The sequence below is a fragment of the Podarcis filfolensis genome (genome assembly GCF_964270895.1).
Source record: "Podarcis filfolensis genome assembly, chromosome: 7".
Lineage (NCBI taxonomy): Eukaryota > Metazoa > Chordata > Lepidosauria > Squamata > Lacertidae > Podarcis > Podarcis filfolensis.
Window position 1 is genome coordinate 10,519,201 of NC_139603.1, and position 14,706 is coordinate 10,533,906.

Here is a 14,706-nt window from a genome sequence, read left to right on the forward strand (position 1 = left end):
CTCTTTGGGAAACCCCTCTTGGTTTTAAGATAAATTCAGGTTCTTATTTTTTATTGTTGTATCCTGACAAGTGTATAATTTGAAAATGATTATTATGAACATTTTGAAGTTGCACAATTTAAAAATGGTGTAATGGTAAAAAGATAGGTTCACATGTCCTGTGTTTAAAGAACTTTGCTTCCCTAAGCTTGAGTTACGATGCTTAGTACGTTCCTAATTTGGAAATTGCAGTACTATTACTGCACCTCGTGTGTTCAGGAAAGTTGGGCTATAAATCTAAATAAATCAATAATAAACATGGCTGTCATTTTGGAGAAGGAAAAACAAGCTGTAAAGGAAAGGTCACATTTCAGCCTGCCTCTTGAAAGTTTCTGCCAAATATAAATGCCCTTCTGGGGGCTAAATAGAGCCCTTTAAAATGGTCAGCTTTTTAGCTTGGAATGTGTTACATAAATATAAGGGGAAATGAGGTGTGGGGATGTCTCTTTTCACTTACCGGGAATACGACATACTGAAACAGAATTCAAGCAAACGGCAATGTAAGAGGCTAGTGTGACAAAAGCAGGACCTGAGAGATCTGGGTTCAAATCCTCCCCTGTCTCACTGGAGAAGGGGCATTGTGGGGATAAAATTGGGGGGGGAGGAATACATGTATTCCAACATGAGTTTATTTATTGGCCTTAAAGGTAAAGGTAAAGGGACCCCTGACCATTAGGTCCAGTCGTGGCCAACTCTGGGGTTGCGGCACTCATCTGGCTTTATTGGCCGAGGGAGCTGGCATACAGCTTCTGGGTCATGTGGCCAGCATGACTAAGACGCTTCTGGCAAAACCAGAGCAGCGCACGGAAACGCCGTTTACCTTCCCGTCGGAGCGGTACCTATTTATCTACTTGCACTTTGACGTGCTTTCGAACTGATAGGTTGGCAGGAGATTGGCCTTATGCAGTGGTATAATTTCATCAGCCTCCGTAAGATTCCAAACAAATCACTACATTCACAAACTAGCAAAAGTGAGCCACAACAAAACTTCCATTAAAATGAATGAATCAATGAGTGATTAATTAATCACAATGATTTCCCATTCTGTCACTGAAAATTGAGGTGTAGTCATAACTACTAAGCTTTGCTAGATTGTGCCCTAAATAGTTTGTAAATAACCCTGAACACAGCATTGTATCAGGTATCTGAGAGCACTGTATTATGAACATATGACTACTTCTGAGCTCATGTCTACACTGATGATGTTTTGTCACAGAGCATATGCAAAACTTGGGATACAATACTTTGCAAAGTTGAATGCATGCAATAAAAATAACTGCAAGATTTTAACCATGTCAAGGAAACAGAGACTAAACATCCTTCTGCTGTCATAAGTTATTTTTATGCACAAGTGTTCACATATTCAGTGGATACAATAAAGAATCAGAAACTGTAACATGCAGAACAACAACACTGCAATATCAGAAAAATAAGCACAAAATAGGGAGTTTTCTGTCCTGATTAACTGGTTACCTAAATTTTATTCTATGGGGTGGGGGAAGAGAAAAAGATGACCAAAAATAACTTCCAAATAAGTTGCTTTATTTCCTATTTTACAACCATGGCCTGATCTCTAACATTAGATTTTATTGGCCTGCTAATGACAACTGTTAGATTTTTTACTATGATGTTGTCTTATAGCTTTATATGGGAGAAGCAAGCAGCTTGAGATGACCACATTTGAACTGGTAATCTGATTGATTGCTTTGCATTACAAAGTAAGATGCCTGGGATACACAAACCCCAGGAGATAAAGCATTTGTGGCATTCGGGAACAAGACGTTCCTTGTTATAAATTATTTGTGCCATCATAAAACTCTTTATTTCATCCAGTGTATATGAGGACGATCATCTAACTCGAGCAATAACTTCTTTCTCAAGGTTTGGCCTGTTACAAGGCTAATGACACAACCAGGGCCAAAAAATTCAGCATCCAAAGCTTGATTTGCAATGCCCTGCAATTAATAGCAGCAGACATCCTTCAAATCACAGTGCCAACACAAGAAATTGTTTAGAAAGAAGTGTTTGGTTACAGATGCAGCTAACAATAAACTAAACTTGTTGACTGAGCTGACATGTTCTATTTCAGGAGGGTAATCTGTGCCCTGCCAGCATGAGATTTTGAGAACATGTTTTAATGTACTACAGGCAGCCATAATTAGCAGATGCTTGTCATTAGTTCTGTATTATTTTCACTGATGATACTTACTTGGCTGTAGGAAGCCAAAGGGTGTGTCTGTACAGGACACATATCACCCAGCTGATCCCTTGATGTTTCCTTCACCTGTCTGAACGGGTGAGAGGAACTCCAGCAAGGCAGGCTCTACTCTTCCGATGTGCCAGATTGAAATGGCAGTGACATCATCATCATACAATTTCTTTTGCAAATCCTAGAGATGACCATAATAATAATAATTTATTATTTATACCCCGCCCATCTGGCTGAGTTTGCCCAGCCACTCTGGGCGGCTTCCAATCAAGTGTTAAAAACAATACAGCATTAAATATTTAAAACTTCCCTAAACAGGGCTGCCTTCAGATGTCTTTTAAAGAGGAGATAGCTGCTTATTTCCTTCACATCTGAAGGGAGGGCGTTCCACAGGGCAGGCGCCACTACCGAGAAGGCCCTCTGTCTGGTTCCCTGTAACCTCACTTCTCGCGATGAGGGAACCGCCAGAAGGCCTTCGGTGCTGGATCTCAGTGTCCGGGCTGAACGATGGGGGTGGAGATGCTCCTTCAGGTATACAGGACCATCTATTATTTTGACAGGCACTTGTAGAGATTATTGGCAGAACTTTCCTCCCTTCCACACATGCCAGATACAGTCCAAGAATCTCTTAGAAGTCATAGGACTTTTAAAATTGGGGCTGCATTTTTATTTGTGAGAAAGTTAGAGTACTTTACCTGGCCCTCAAATAAATAAATACCTGGATTCTTTTTTTCTTTTTACAGGAAGAAGAGTTTGGATTTGATATCCCACTTTATCACTACGCTAAGGAGTCTCAAAGTGGCTAACATTCTCCTTTCCCTTCCTCCCCCACAACAAATACTCTGTGAGGTGAGTGGGGCTGAGAGACTTCAAAGAAGTGTGACTGGCCCAAGGTCACCCAGCAGCTGCATGTGGAGGAGCGGGGAAGCGAACCCAGTTCACCAGATTACAAGTCTACCGCTCTTAACCACTACACTACACTGGCTCTAGGAAACTAGGTTAAAGTGTTGATATGCCAGAAAAAAGTTGCACTCCTGTTCTGTGATACCCTAAAGAGGACAAAATGTAAGCCTGTCAAACAAAAAATGGTATATAACTTTTCCTTAAAACACAAGAGGAGAAATGTTGCATGTATTCACACATAACAAAGCACTTTAAGTATCTTCCACTTTTTAGCCTATGTTAGCAACGTATACATCTGGGAACAAACTATGCAAGATGTTTTTATCAACATGGGGGGAAGTACAGGAGAGAGAAATCGCACGTGCCATCATGGGTACAGTGTTCTTAACATCAGTCGACAGTGGTACCTCAGGTTAAGTACTTAATTCATTCTGGAGGTCCGTTCTTAACCTGAAACTGTTCTTAACCTGAAGCACCACTTTAGCTAATGGGGCCTCCTGCTGCTGCTGCGCCGCCGGAGCACGATTTCTGTTCTCATCCTGAAGCAAAGTTCTTAACCCGAGGTAATATTTCTGGGTTAGCAGAGTCCGTAACCTGAAGCATATGTAACCCGAGGTACCACTGTATTCTGTATTGCCTTCGACTGTTTTAGGGCTTCTGACTTCAGTTTTATTAGCCCTGGTTCTGTTCCTGCAACAAAAGCCTGACTAAAATTAGCAAGCGAAGCAAAGAAAGTAGGAAATAGCTCACCTACGAAAATCCTGTGTCTGGCTACGCCATAGTAGAACAGCCAGTTGAAAAGAGCAGCGATTCTGTTTGCACAGCGTCCTCTAGAAAGGTATCTGATTTGGGCAGATAACAGATACAAATAATGTGCACAATACTTTATAATGGGATTGGGACTCCTTTTTAAATGGGGAGCTTGTCATTTACTCGAAGCGCGTTACTTCTTTGTACACCTCCTTGTCAAGCCAACAAACTCTTTCAGCACAAATGGAAGGTGTTGCCAAGCAATGCCTGTTGCTTAGCTCCCTGCACACACACAGAAGTTATGGATTCACAAAGAGGGAGGGCCTGGAGGCACAGGAAACTGGGGAAAGCGACAATAAGGACAATAAGGCGAAGGCCCTAACCTTTAGTTAACCTCTCCCACAAATTGATGTATGGAAGTGAGAGCTGGACCATAAAGAAGGCTGATCACCAAAGAATTGATGCTTTTGAATTCTGGTGCTGGAGGAGACTCTTGAGAGTCCCATGGACTGCAAGAAGATCAAACCTCTCCATTCTTAAGGAAATCAGCCCTGAGTGCTCACTGGAAGGACAGATCCTGAAGCTGAGGCTCCAATATTTTGGCCACCTCATAAGAAGAGAAGACTCCCTGGAAAAGACCCTGATGTTGGGAAAGATGGAGGGCACAAGGAGAAGGGGACGACAGAGGATGAGATGGTTGGATAGTGTTCTTGAAGCTACCAGCATGAGTTTGACCAAACTGTGGGAGTCAGTGGAAGACAGGAGTGCCTGGCGTGCTCTGGTCCATGGGGTCACAAAGAGTCGGACACAACTAAACAATAACAACAACCTGAAAGAGGAATGGAAATACCAAACTGGGTTTCAGTTGCTGTCCATCACCAGCTCTGATTGCGATCCTCAATATGTGAGGCAAATATTGTGTACATAGAAAACAGTGCAACATTAAAAAATCAGAAAAGCAGAGCAACATACAAAGCTTCTTTTCAAATCTGTAATATAACTACAAAAGTTTATGCTGCAACATATTTTTTTAGTCTTTAAAGGTGCTGCAAGACTGTCTTCTCACAAACAAAGCACCTCCCCCCATTACTTTCCTACCAGAGCACCCTCAAGTGAGGCTTCTGCACCCTTAAAAGTTGTGCAGGAAAAGGGAATTTCAGGTGCCAATTATTAAAGGTGTAGTGAGGAGCCCAGCCTGCTTTACAACTTAGTCATCCTATGAGCGGGTGAGAAAAATCTGTTGCATCTTCCAGAAGACTGCGTAGCAAAACAAAAAAAAGGCAGGAATTCAACCGGTGCAGCATTTTTCATCACATCATCATCTCCGTGTGGTTTTTTTTTTGCCTCTCACAAGAGGTTTAAAAATGCAAGCGAACCGTCCCCCCATCATTCCAACTCCGCCAGACCAAAAACACAAAAAGCAAAAAAGAAATGAGATATTTAAACTTTAAATATTTCTTTTGCTGTTTTTGGGATACTCATCTCAAACATTTAAAACCCTGCAAGGAAAGGAAGCCTCTAGTAACCTTACCCTGCTTTATTTCATATTATTATCTTAATATATGTGTATTTTTTCAAACCAGCAACATCAGCTCATATTAGTTTGCACACCCTTGCTGTCCCACCCCCCCCAAAAAAAAATCACTCCAACTCTGCCAGACCAACACAAACAAAAACAGCAAAAAAAAGTAAAAAAAAGTAAAGAGATATTTAAGCTGGTTTCTTTTGCAGTTTCCCAGACACTCATCCCAAACATTTAAAACTCTGCAAGGAAAGGAAGCTTCTAGGGACCATACCCAGCTTTTTGTTTTGTTTTGTTTTATTATTCTAATCTAATATATGCACATATTTTTAAAACCAGCAACATCAGCTGGTACTAATTCTGCAACTCCCCGCTGCCTCCCCCGCCTTCCTTCTTTTCTACGGCGGCTGCTTTGAGGCAAAAAACCTACCGTAGCGAAGGCGAGGGGTTGCGACAAGATGGCGGCGCCCTTCGAAGTGTGCCATGTCGCCTGCTGCGCCAACCGAGCCGGTCCCGGAGTGGTTTCCTGGGGGAGAGGCGGCCTGGTGGCTTTCGGCTCGTGCCGCTCAGTCGTCCTCTACGACCCGCAGGTGAGGCGGCGGGATTTCCCCTCGCTCTCGCTCGGCTAGGGTAGTGCTGCTCGAACGCGGGAGGCCCGGCTGCCGTTGGACTACAACTCCCATCATGCTTAGCTTTTAGGGCCGGCGGTCAAGGATGGCGGGAGTTGTAGTCCGACAGCAGCTGAGGCAGCCCAAGTTTGAAACCTAGGAGGCGCAAAAAAATAAATAAAGCCTATATGTATACGGGCGGCTACTGAGAAAATCCATTAAAAAAGTAGCTGTGCCAAACGGAATTGTTGTGGAAATAAATACTGAGGGTGGGGCGGGGGGCAAATTTTGCCCTCAGGGCGCTGAGCCGAAAACGGGTGCTAAATAATAATAATGATGGTGATGCTGATGATAAATCTATATTTATTCAAGCTGCCGAGAAGTTCCATAAAAAGCAACTGTACCAAAATGAATTATTCGGAAAATAAGAACTATTTAAGGTGTGGAGACTCCAAATTTTGTCCTCCCTGAGGGCTCCATATTACCAAAATACTCACTTCACCTGGATTCAGATTCAGGTGTGAGTCATCAACCCCACCCTGTAATAGAAAGGTGTAGCTATTTAACAAATAATGGGTTTCCACTGGTGAATATGGCCTGTGGTTTCTGTGCTTTGCTAGTGTCAGCCAGCTGGGTAGTATTCTGACTACAGTTAGTGAATGGTTAAATTTTTCTAACATCTGAAATATTTTGCCCTTTTAATGCTGTTACTGAAAGAATTTTGCAATAGTCTCTTTGAGAGCATCTCTGGATAAATAACTTTTCCTTATCAGAATTCTGCTCAACCGCACCACAAGCTTTCATGACTTAAGACAATGTTGGTTGTGTATTTTTTTTTCAGAGAAGAAAGGTAGTTGGCACACTGAATGGACACACTGGAAGAGTTAATTGTGTTCAGTGGATTCGCAGAAAAGATGGATGTAAGTATAATTGGAGTAAGAGGCCTATTTCTACTGGTTTTTTTTTTAAAAGAAGTGCCATTGATATGCACCTGGATCGGTACAGGGTACTGATAATATATTTTTACCTCAAAACTTACAATCTGTTTTAGATGTATAGGATAGGGTTGTTGGAGTTGGAAACAGGTTTGAAATGCAATCAGTAGATACTATAATTCTAGAGTGGACAGTATTGCACTTAAACTGAGAGACCTCACAATGACAAACTAAAGCTTAATGCTGTGCAAATCAGCCTTTAGAGACCTTTGGATTTGTGTATTCCTACTTGCCCTTGCATGCCACAGTTCTCTTACTCCCTTTCCAATTTGAGGCAACCAGTAGTTGGGTTATTTTGTCTGAAGTGACAAACTATGGTTTGTGCTCTCCATGAAAACCGTGTTCAGAAACCACAGTGGTTAAAACCATAGTTGGCAGGTTTGGGCTTAAGAAAGGAAGGCAGTGAATTGCTGTGTGCTAGAGAGATAAGTGGGGAGCATGGAAGCTCAAGGGTCTTTCTTCACATAGCACCAAACCATAGTTTGGCATTGCGTCCGAACCAGCCCAGTGTGAACAGCAACAGAGACTTTGTGGACCTCACCTGTACTTTCCAAGACACAGAGGAGTTGGTTGTTAGAAAGTTGCTGAGGTGCATAATAAAAGGGAGAGGATGTCCATTTAATAGTGGTCAGGGGCTATGGTCAGGCTACATGGGAAGTCCCCTGGGACTTCTGGGCCAGCAGTTGCCTCTCTTTTCCACACACACACACTATATATATATGTGTGTGTGTGTGTGTGTGTGTGTGTGTGTGTGTGTACACACACAAAACTTTAACTTGGCCATCAAATGTTTTATATTCTTGTAATTAATATGTTTGGGGATGCAGTTAATTTATTAGTGAAATAATCCATGGAAATGGGAAGCATGAAGGGGATAAAAGGAAAAGCTGTTGTGCCCTTGGTTACACAAGTCAGGGTGCAAAGAGCATCAACATGCTTGGCCCACCAGGCTTGGACCCACCAGGTGGGATATTTGACTCTTCCTGCTCCTCCTTTGAACAGTGGAGTCCTGTGCCTTATGAAACACAGTTTTTGAAACTCCATTTCAAATGTGACTTGTTTTATGTCATGGAGGATGTGTGAGAAGTGCAAGTCCAGTACTTTATTAGATACAAAGAAATAGGTACATATTTATTTGAATCCAGGCCATAGATCTGCATTTTCTGCACTGCTAGGTAGCCAGAAGAATTACCTGGGTTATGACTGTTGCTGTTGCAGTGCCCTCTGGTGGGCATGTTCTACATTTGAAATTTATTCCTCCCTGTACTTTTTCAAGATACAGTATACTGTACAGTAGAGGGCAAGGAGTCCAGCTGTCTGCTAGCATGGCCAGTGGTCTTTTATGTTATTTTATGTTATTTTTAATATCTTAAGATCATGTAGTCCTAGGTGACCAAACAAAGTGAGTACTTTTGTGTGTTTTTTTAGGATTGTCTCTTGAGCATAGAGAAATCACAAGAGAATTTGAAACATGTTCAGGACACAATTCTGTATTTCAAGTTAAAACATCAGCTTAACCTGTGCACCCAGTTTTCAAGTTGAGGAGGAAAGGCACAAAGTATAATGTATAATGGTGCCTAAAGTGAGGCCTCTTTACCATTTTACAGTTCTAGTTCCGTTGTACATATTGCCATTTGCAAAACAAAAATGCAGCTTAAAAGAGTGCTAAAGAGTAGAGCTAAACACTCCTGAAATGGAAGAGGTTATTTAAAGATTATAGTCTTAAAAACATGAGGATCACTGTGAAAATGAAAAGTTATGTACTGTATAATGTAAATGTAGGGAATTGAGAATTTACAATTGTGTGAGACCTGGCACTTGATGATAACCACAAATTCAGGTGAATTCCTGGTAAAGTGAAGGAGAGTCTGTTTGTGGAGTTGCAAGTGTCCCTACTTGCTCCTCTGTTGGAAAGATGGGACCTAGGGAGAAATTGAAACTATTATTACAGACGTCAGTGTGTGTGTGTATGTGTGCTTTTTAAAAAAGTAATTATTTGCAGGTTTTGACCTTTGGGAATAATTGCCACTGAAACAAACCAAAAGTCATCTTGAATCAGAATTATTCAACTTTTCCATTGTTCAACCTTTCTCTCCCTCTCCCCTCCTCCCCCTTCACAGCTTATGAAACAGAATTAATTTCTGGAGGGTCTGACAAACTACTTATTCTTTGGGAAACACAAAATGAGAAGGTATGTAGAGCGATTGTGATATGTGAGAATAAAACAATTGTAAGCATGATTTCCCCCCTTAAAAAATAAAAACTAGAACAGCTTCTGAATCTTTCCATTCTTTCCACTCTAAGTATTGTACTAAGCAATTCTATACTGCAACAAATTCATTGCTAGTAATCTGGATTCAAAATTTAAGGGCATCACAATGAAAGCAAAAGAGATCTGTTCAAGGATCTGCCATTGTACGTGTTGTGTAGTACTTGGTGTAAAGGGGGGAAATCTATACTAAGGCTGCAATACTATATTCACTTCCTAAGCAGTAAGTGTTACTGAGGACAGTGGGACTTGCTTCCAAAGAAACTTGCTTTGAATTGCACTGTAAACAAAACAGAATTCTGTGGCCTGTTTACATTATGCATAATCGAACAAATGTGCTTGCGTTACGTTACATTTTCCATGCATGCTGTCTTTTGGAAGACTGGAAGGTATATCAATTCTGGAAGCCCATCCCACTGAAAATCGTATTTAGTTATCTCTCTGAATTCTTAGGTTTTGTCATCCATTGTTTACAGTACACACTTAAATGCTTATATTTGCTGAATTATGGCCTTCAAACATATGTTTACTAAAATGATACCAGAGATTCCAAGGAAGCTGAATTTTGCAGTCAATGGCATATTTTGTGCTTAACAAGGAAACTCAGAAATACACTGCCCTAGCAGAGAAGAAATTGTGGTTATTTAGGCGTGATACATGCCTAGTACTCGGCCTTAATGCCACAGCTCTGTTTAACTCAGGGGCCTGCCAATTAAACCATAGTTTAAAATAAATTATGGCTTGACATAAACAAGCCACACATGCTGCTTAAAAAGTTTCTGCAGTGCTTCTCCTCTGCTTCTGCCACACTACAGGCAAAACAAGCTTGCCCTCTTGTCCAAACAAAGGCTTTAAGGCTGATAGGGCTACTAGGGAGGATTACGGAGGAGGATTTGCTGGGCTCACTCATCTCTTTGCTCCTGACTGACTAAGGAAAAACACCAGTGAGCATCTTCGAGCAAAAGGGCTGCAGCAGTGCTCTTTAAATAGTGATTTCTGGGTTGGAAGTCAGGCAGTGAGCTGCAGCTGGTGTTTCTTTCCTCATCCTCTGCCCACTTCTGCCAAGCCTGAGGTCTTACATCATCTTGTAAGAAAAGATTTGCTCCCATCCTGTTTACTGTATCATATTTAATTACACACACTTCACAAATTCACCAATCCGATTTGCCCTGTCTTTTCAAGTTTTGCACCTGCCACAGACTGGACAATTAGTGCCACCCAGAAATACTTAAGGCTCAGAATTTATATCAGATGTTGCTGGACTATAACTCCCATCAGCCCTAGTAAGTATGGCCAGTGGCCAGGGATGATGGGAGTTGTAGTTCAACAACATCTGGAGCTCCAAAGGTTCTAATTTCTATCATGATATACCAATGCTACGTTTTGACCCAACACAAATTTGCAATACCTGTGGTGTTCTTTTTCTTTATAATGAGATAATTCCTTCTTCTCTCCTGAACCAGAGAGAGCCAGTGTGGTGTAGTGGTTAAGAGCGGTGGACTCGTAATCTGGGGAACCGGGTTTGCTTCCCCGCTCCTCCACATGCAGCTGCTGGGTGACCTTGGGCTAGTCATACTTCTTTGAAGTCTCTCAGCCCCACTCACCTTACAGAGTGTTTGTTTTGGGGGAGGAAGGGAAAGGAGAATGTTAGCCGCTTTGAGACTCCTTCGGGTAGTGATAAAGCGGGATATCAAATCCAAACTCCTCCTCTTCTTCTCTTCTTGAGCCTAGTACCTGATATAGCAAAGAAGACATACAGTATTACAATGTTACTTCATTGTGAATGAGATTTCCTTTGTCACTATAATTTACCTATATAAAGAAAGAAAGAAAAAATAGCTTTTCATGACAACATAGAATAAGAAACCAGTGATATTACAAGAGGGCTTGAGAGAGTTTCTATCCAGCCATATATCACCATGGATCACCTGTCTGATGCAAGTGCACATCTCAGTGACGTTCAGTCTTGGTTCTCTGTAACAGTGAGGGGTGAGGAATAATCAAGGTTGTATCAACATGAGTCTTATTTCTTTGTAGTAGACAACAAACTTAACTTTTGATCTACCAGGCCTGATAAATTCCTTTGCCGAAATGCAGGAATTCTTTGTGAGCAAACAAATTGCTGGGATGCTTCCTTGCAAATCTGAAGGCAGTGAGGTCAAATCTCTTCCACAACCATGAATGTTCTTGTGACAGTAGCTTGAATATGAAATGGCACCCCAAAGTCTTTCTCTTTCCACTATCTTGAGCCGATCTACAGACTGAAGGAGGCAATGTGCTGGCAGTGGACGTAAATACCTCATTAATGAGGTACCACCTTGCCTGGAATAGCACCTAGAAGTAGATCCCTAACCGGAAATACTATTAGGATGAGGTGTAAGCTGTGCCTGCTGTTTTGAGGATATATTCCAGAAAAACGGCTGGTATGTCCACAATCCCAATGATTGCAAAGCACTTCATGTACTTAACTGTAAAAGTGTTATGTGTTATTAGCTGGTGAAACAGAAGGCTAAGTGAACTGTTATAGTCAAGTGCTTATCATTTTTAAAATTGAGATTAGACTCTCTCATAAAAAGAAATGCTTAAACTAAATGGAACCTGGAAGACTCCACAGAAAACAAATAGGATTTGCCCTGTGCTATACATGAGATGAAATTAAATGACCCTTCTGATAGCATTTGGAATAACATTATTTTAATCAATATTACCCTTCAGTTGTTTTCTATTCTGCCTGAATGCTTTTCCGTTGTGTTCAATTTAGTTTAAACCTTAATTATTACTATTTTTATCATATACCAAGCCATTTAAAGTAGATTTAGAAAATGGATGGAAAAACCCAGTGATGTTGCTTTTTGTGAACTTTAATTTTTATTAGAGCACAGAACAGCATAGATTACAAATAGAACGTTGTATAAAGTGCATATTTTCTAATGCCCTGGACAAAAATGAGAGCAGTGTAATTTGCTTACCAACGTTCTCAACTAAAGCTTTTGTATTTCACTTCCGTTACAGTTTTTAGCACTTCTGTAGTTGGACAGTTCTGAAAACTGCACACTTTGCATGGCAACTTGATTTGGACTTCAAGATTCTTGTCCTTCCTTTGTGTAATCTTATAATGTTCTGTTTAGCTTGTGAACTGCACTCGTCTTGAAGGCCACACTGAAGCAGTTTGCTCTTTGGATGCTGTATACATGAGGAATGAGTCTACAGGAGAGTTAAATATACTTTTAGCTTCTGCGGCTTCTGACTCTACTGTGAGAATCTGGTCCAAACAAGGAACAGAAGGTAACTTTCTCTATTGTGCTTTGTAAACAGATTCTTTCAAGAAGTCACATTCATGTAGTAAAGTTTAGTGAGAATCTGGATTTCTTCCAGTTGGAATACACTGGTTTCGAATAGTCACTAGTTGTCTAGCTAGCAAAAAATATGTTTTTTTAAAACAGTTTTTGGTGTGTCTATTTTCTTTTTGTAAAGCTAGCTGGGAATATAACTGAAGAGTGATATAAAAACAGCAGAAAAATAGCAGAAAGGTGGCAGTCCAGTGGCTAGTCAAAGTTAGGAAAGTATTCAGGATATGTTAGAACAGAAGTTCTCAATTATAATTAGGCTTGCTGAACAAACACAAATCATAGTCATACTTTCATCAACTTGGAGGACAAATTAATGTTGTGCAAATTCCTGGGGGGATAGGTCTGTTAATGATTATTAGCCATGATAGCTAATAGAAACGATATACAGTGGTACCTCGGGTTAAGTACTTAATTCGTTCTGGAGGTCCGTTCTTAACCTAAAGCTGTTCTTAACCTGAAACACCACTTTAGCTAATGGGGCCTCCTGCTGCCACCGCGCCGCTAGAGCCCAGTTTCTGTTCTTCTCCTGAAGCAAAGTTCTTAACCTGAAGCACTATTTCTGGCTTAGTGGAGTGTGTAACCTGAAGCGTATGTAACCTGAAGCGTATGTAACCCGAGGTACCACTGTACCTTTAAGTGCTAGAGATTGAGGATAAGCCCTAGGGGATGGCAATTACTTTTGTGCTGTACCTGTGAGCTTCCAAGGCATCTGGGTAGCTGATATTGAAATGGAATCCTGGACCCATAGCCTGAACAACAACAAAAAACCCAGATCCCTCCTGGAGCCCTATTTGTGTGTGTGTGTACCTCCATACATGAATGCCCCACTTCAGGCATTCAAGTTAGGAGTCATGGCTGGTATGTGCATCAGCATCTAGGAGAGAGGCTAGCTTGTATATTCTAGAGAGCCTCTTCAAGCATTCAGGACATTCAATATTGAACACCTGAATAAGGCTCAGACCTTAAGTACTTTCGATATCTGATGTTATCGACATTCATCTGTCCTGGGTGACAATGGAAGAGTGTGCCTTTGGGGATGTCAAACGATTGGAAAGTTATAGTGCCTGCTGTCGCTGTAAAGGCAGATATGGGAGAGACATGTTTTGTTGCAGCTGGGGCAGATGAAGGTGTCCGGTTGTGCTGCTGCAGATGCACAATGGCATTTCTTCCCGCTGTGCTCCTCCCAGCAGTCATTCCTCCTCTAGTCACTGCTGTGGGTCCATGACCTGACTGTCTGTCTCCAGGCACTGTAGTTATCTGCAAGCGATTCCCACAAGCTATACATCTTGACAAAGAAAGGGCAAAGGTGATAGCTATGTTGTGTTATACCAAACCTTTATGTCACTTGCCTTGCTACCTTGCCACAATGCATGAGGCCTTAGAATTGTTTCCTATAATATGGGAAGTAGAGGAATTTTGTCCCCCTGAGATGAGTAACCACCTCTCACTGTGCCAAGGTCAGTGTGAATTTAAAGAAGACATTGCCAAGTCGTTCTTTCATTCTGATCTACTGTAACCTCTCCTTATCAGTTTTTCTATACCTGAGTCAGTTTCTCTGTTGCATTTCTTTATGATGTATAATCCTTTAGGTTAATCTTGGGTGAGTTTTAATTCTTTGTAGCTGTAATTAGCAGCTTATCTCTTTGGTTCTACATTGGCTGTCTGTCATGTTGACTGCTGGTGTGCAAAACTATTCTTTCTCTCTCTCCCTCTCAGTTAAATGTCTTCAGACGCTGCTATTTGGAAATGGATTTGTTATGGATCTTTCTTTGTCCTTCTTGCCAGACAGCAACAGTAAGTGTGTCTGTGAAACTGTTTAATCATTTAAAGGGATGCTTAACTGGTGTCTTAAGCATTTTAGTCAATGTAGTTGATGGATGGCAGCAAATTTCAAAGACTGACTCAAACATTTTGTTTTAAAGTATATTTCAAAAGTGCAGTACTGGGCTCCTAATATCTGCTCCTGTGAGTTCCCATTTTCACACCCACCCACACCAGTGTGACTTGACACTAATTTGACTTCCGTACTGCTTTCTTTGCCATGTTGCTCAATATGTTTAG

General features: G+C 41.2%; 1 protein-coding gene across 1 annotated transcript in view; it reads left to right on the forward strand.

Moving 5' to 3' along the window:
* Positions 1 to 5,846: 5,846 nt before the first annotated feature.
* Positions 5,847 to 14,706, forward strand: part of ELP2 (elongator acetyltransferase complex subunit 2) — a 44,409-nt gene continuing 35,549 nt past the window's right edge. Inside the window, 5 exon segments of the mRNA XM_083624644.1 lie at positions 5,847 to 6,013; positions 6,873 to 6,951; positions 9,147 to 9,217; positions 12,424 to 12,580; positions 14,362 to 14,439. Of these exon segments, the coding sequence (XP_083480770.1) occupies positions 5,882 to 6,013; positions 6,873 to 6,951; positions 9,147 to 9,217; positions 12,424 to 12,580; positions 14,362 to 14,439 (517 nt within the window). The 5' untranslated portion in view covers positions 5,847 to 5,881.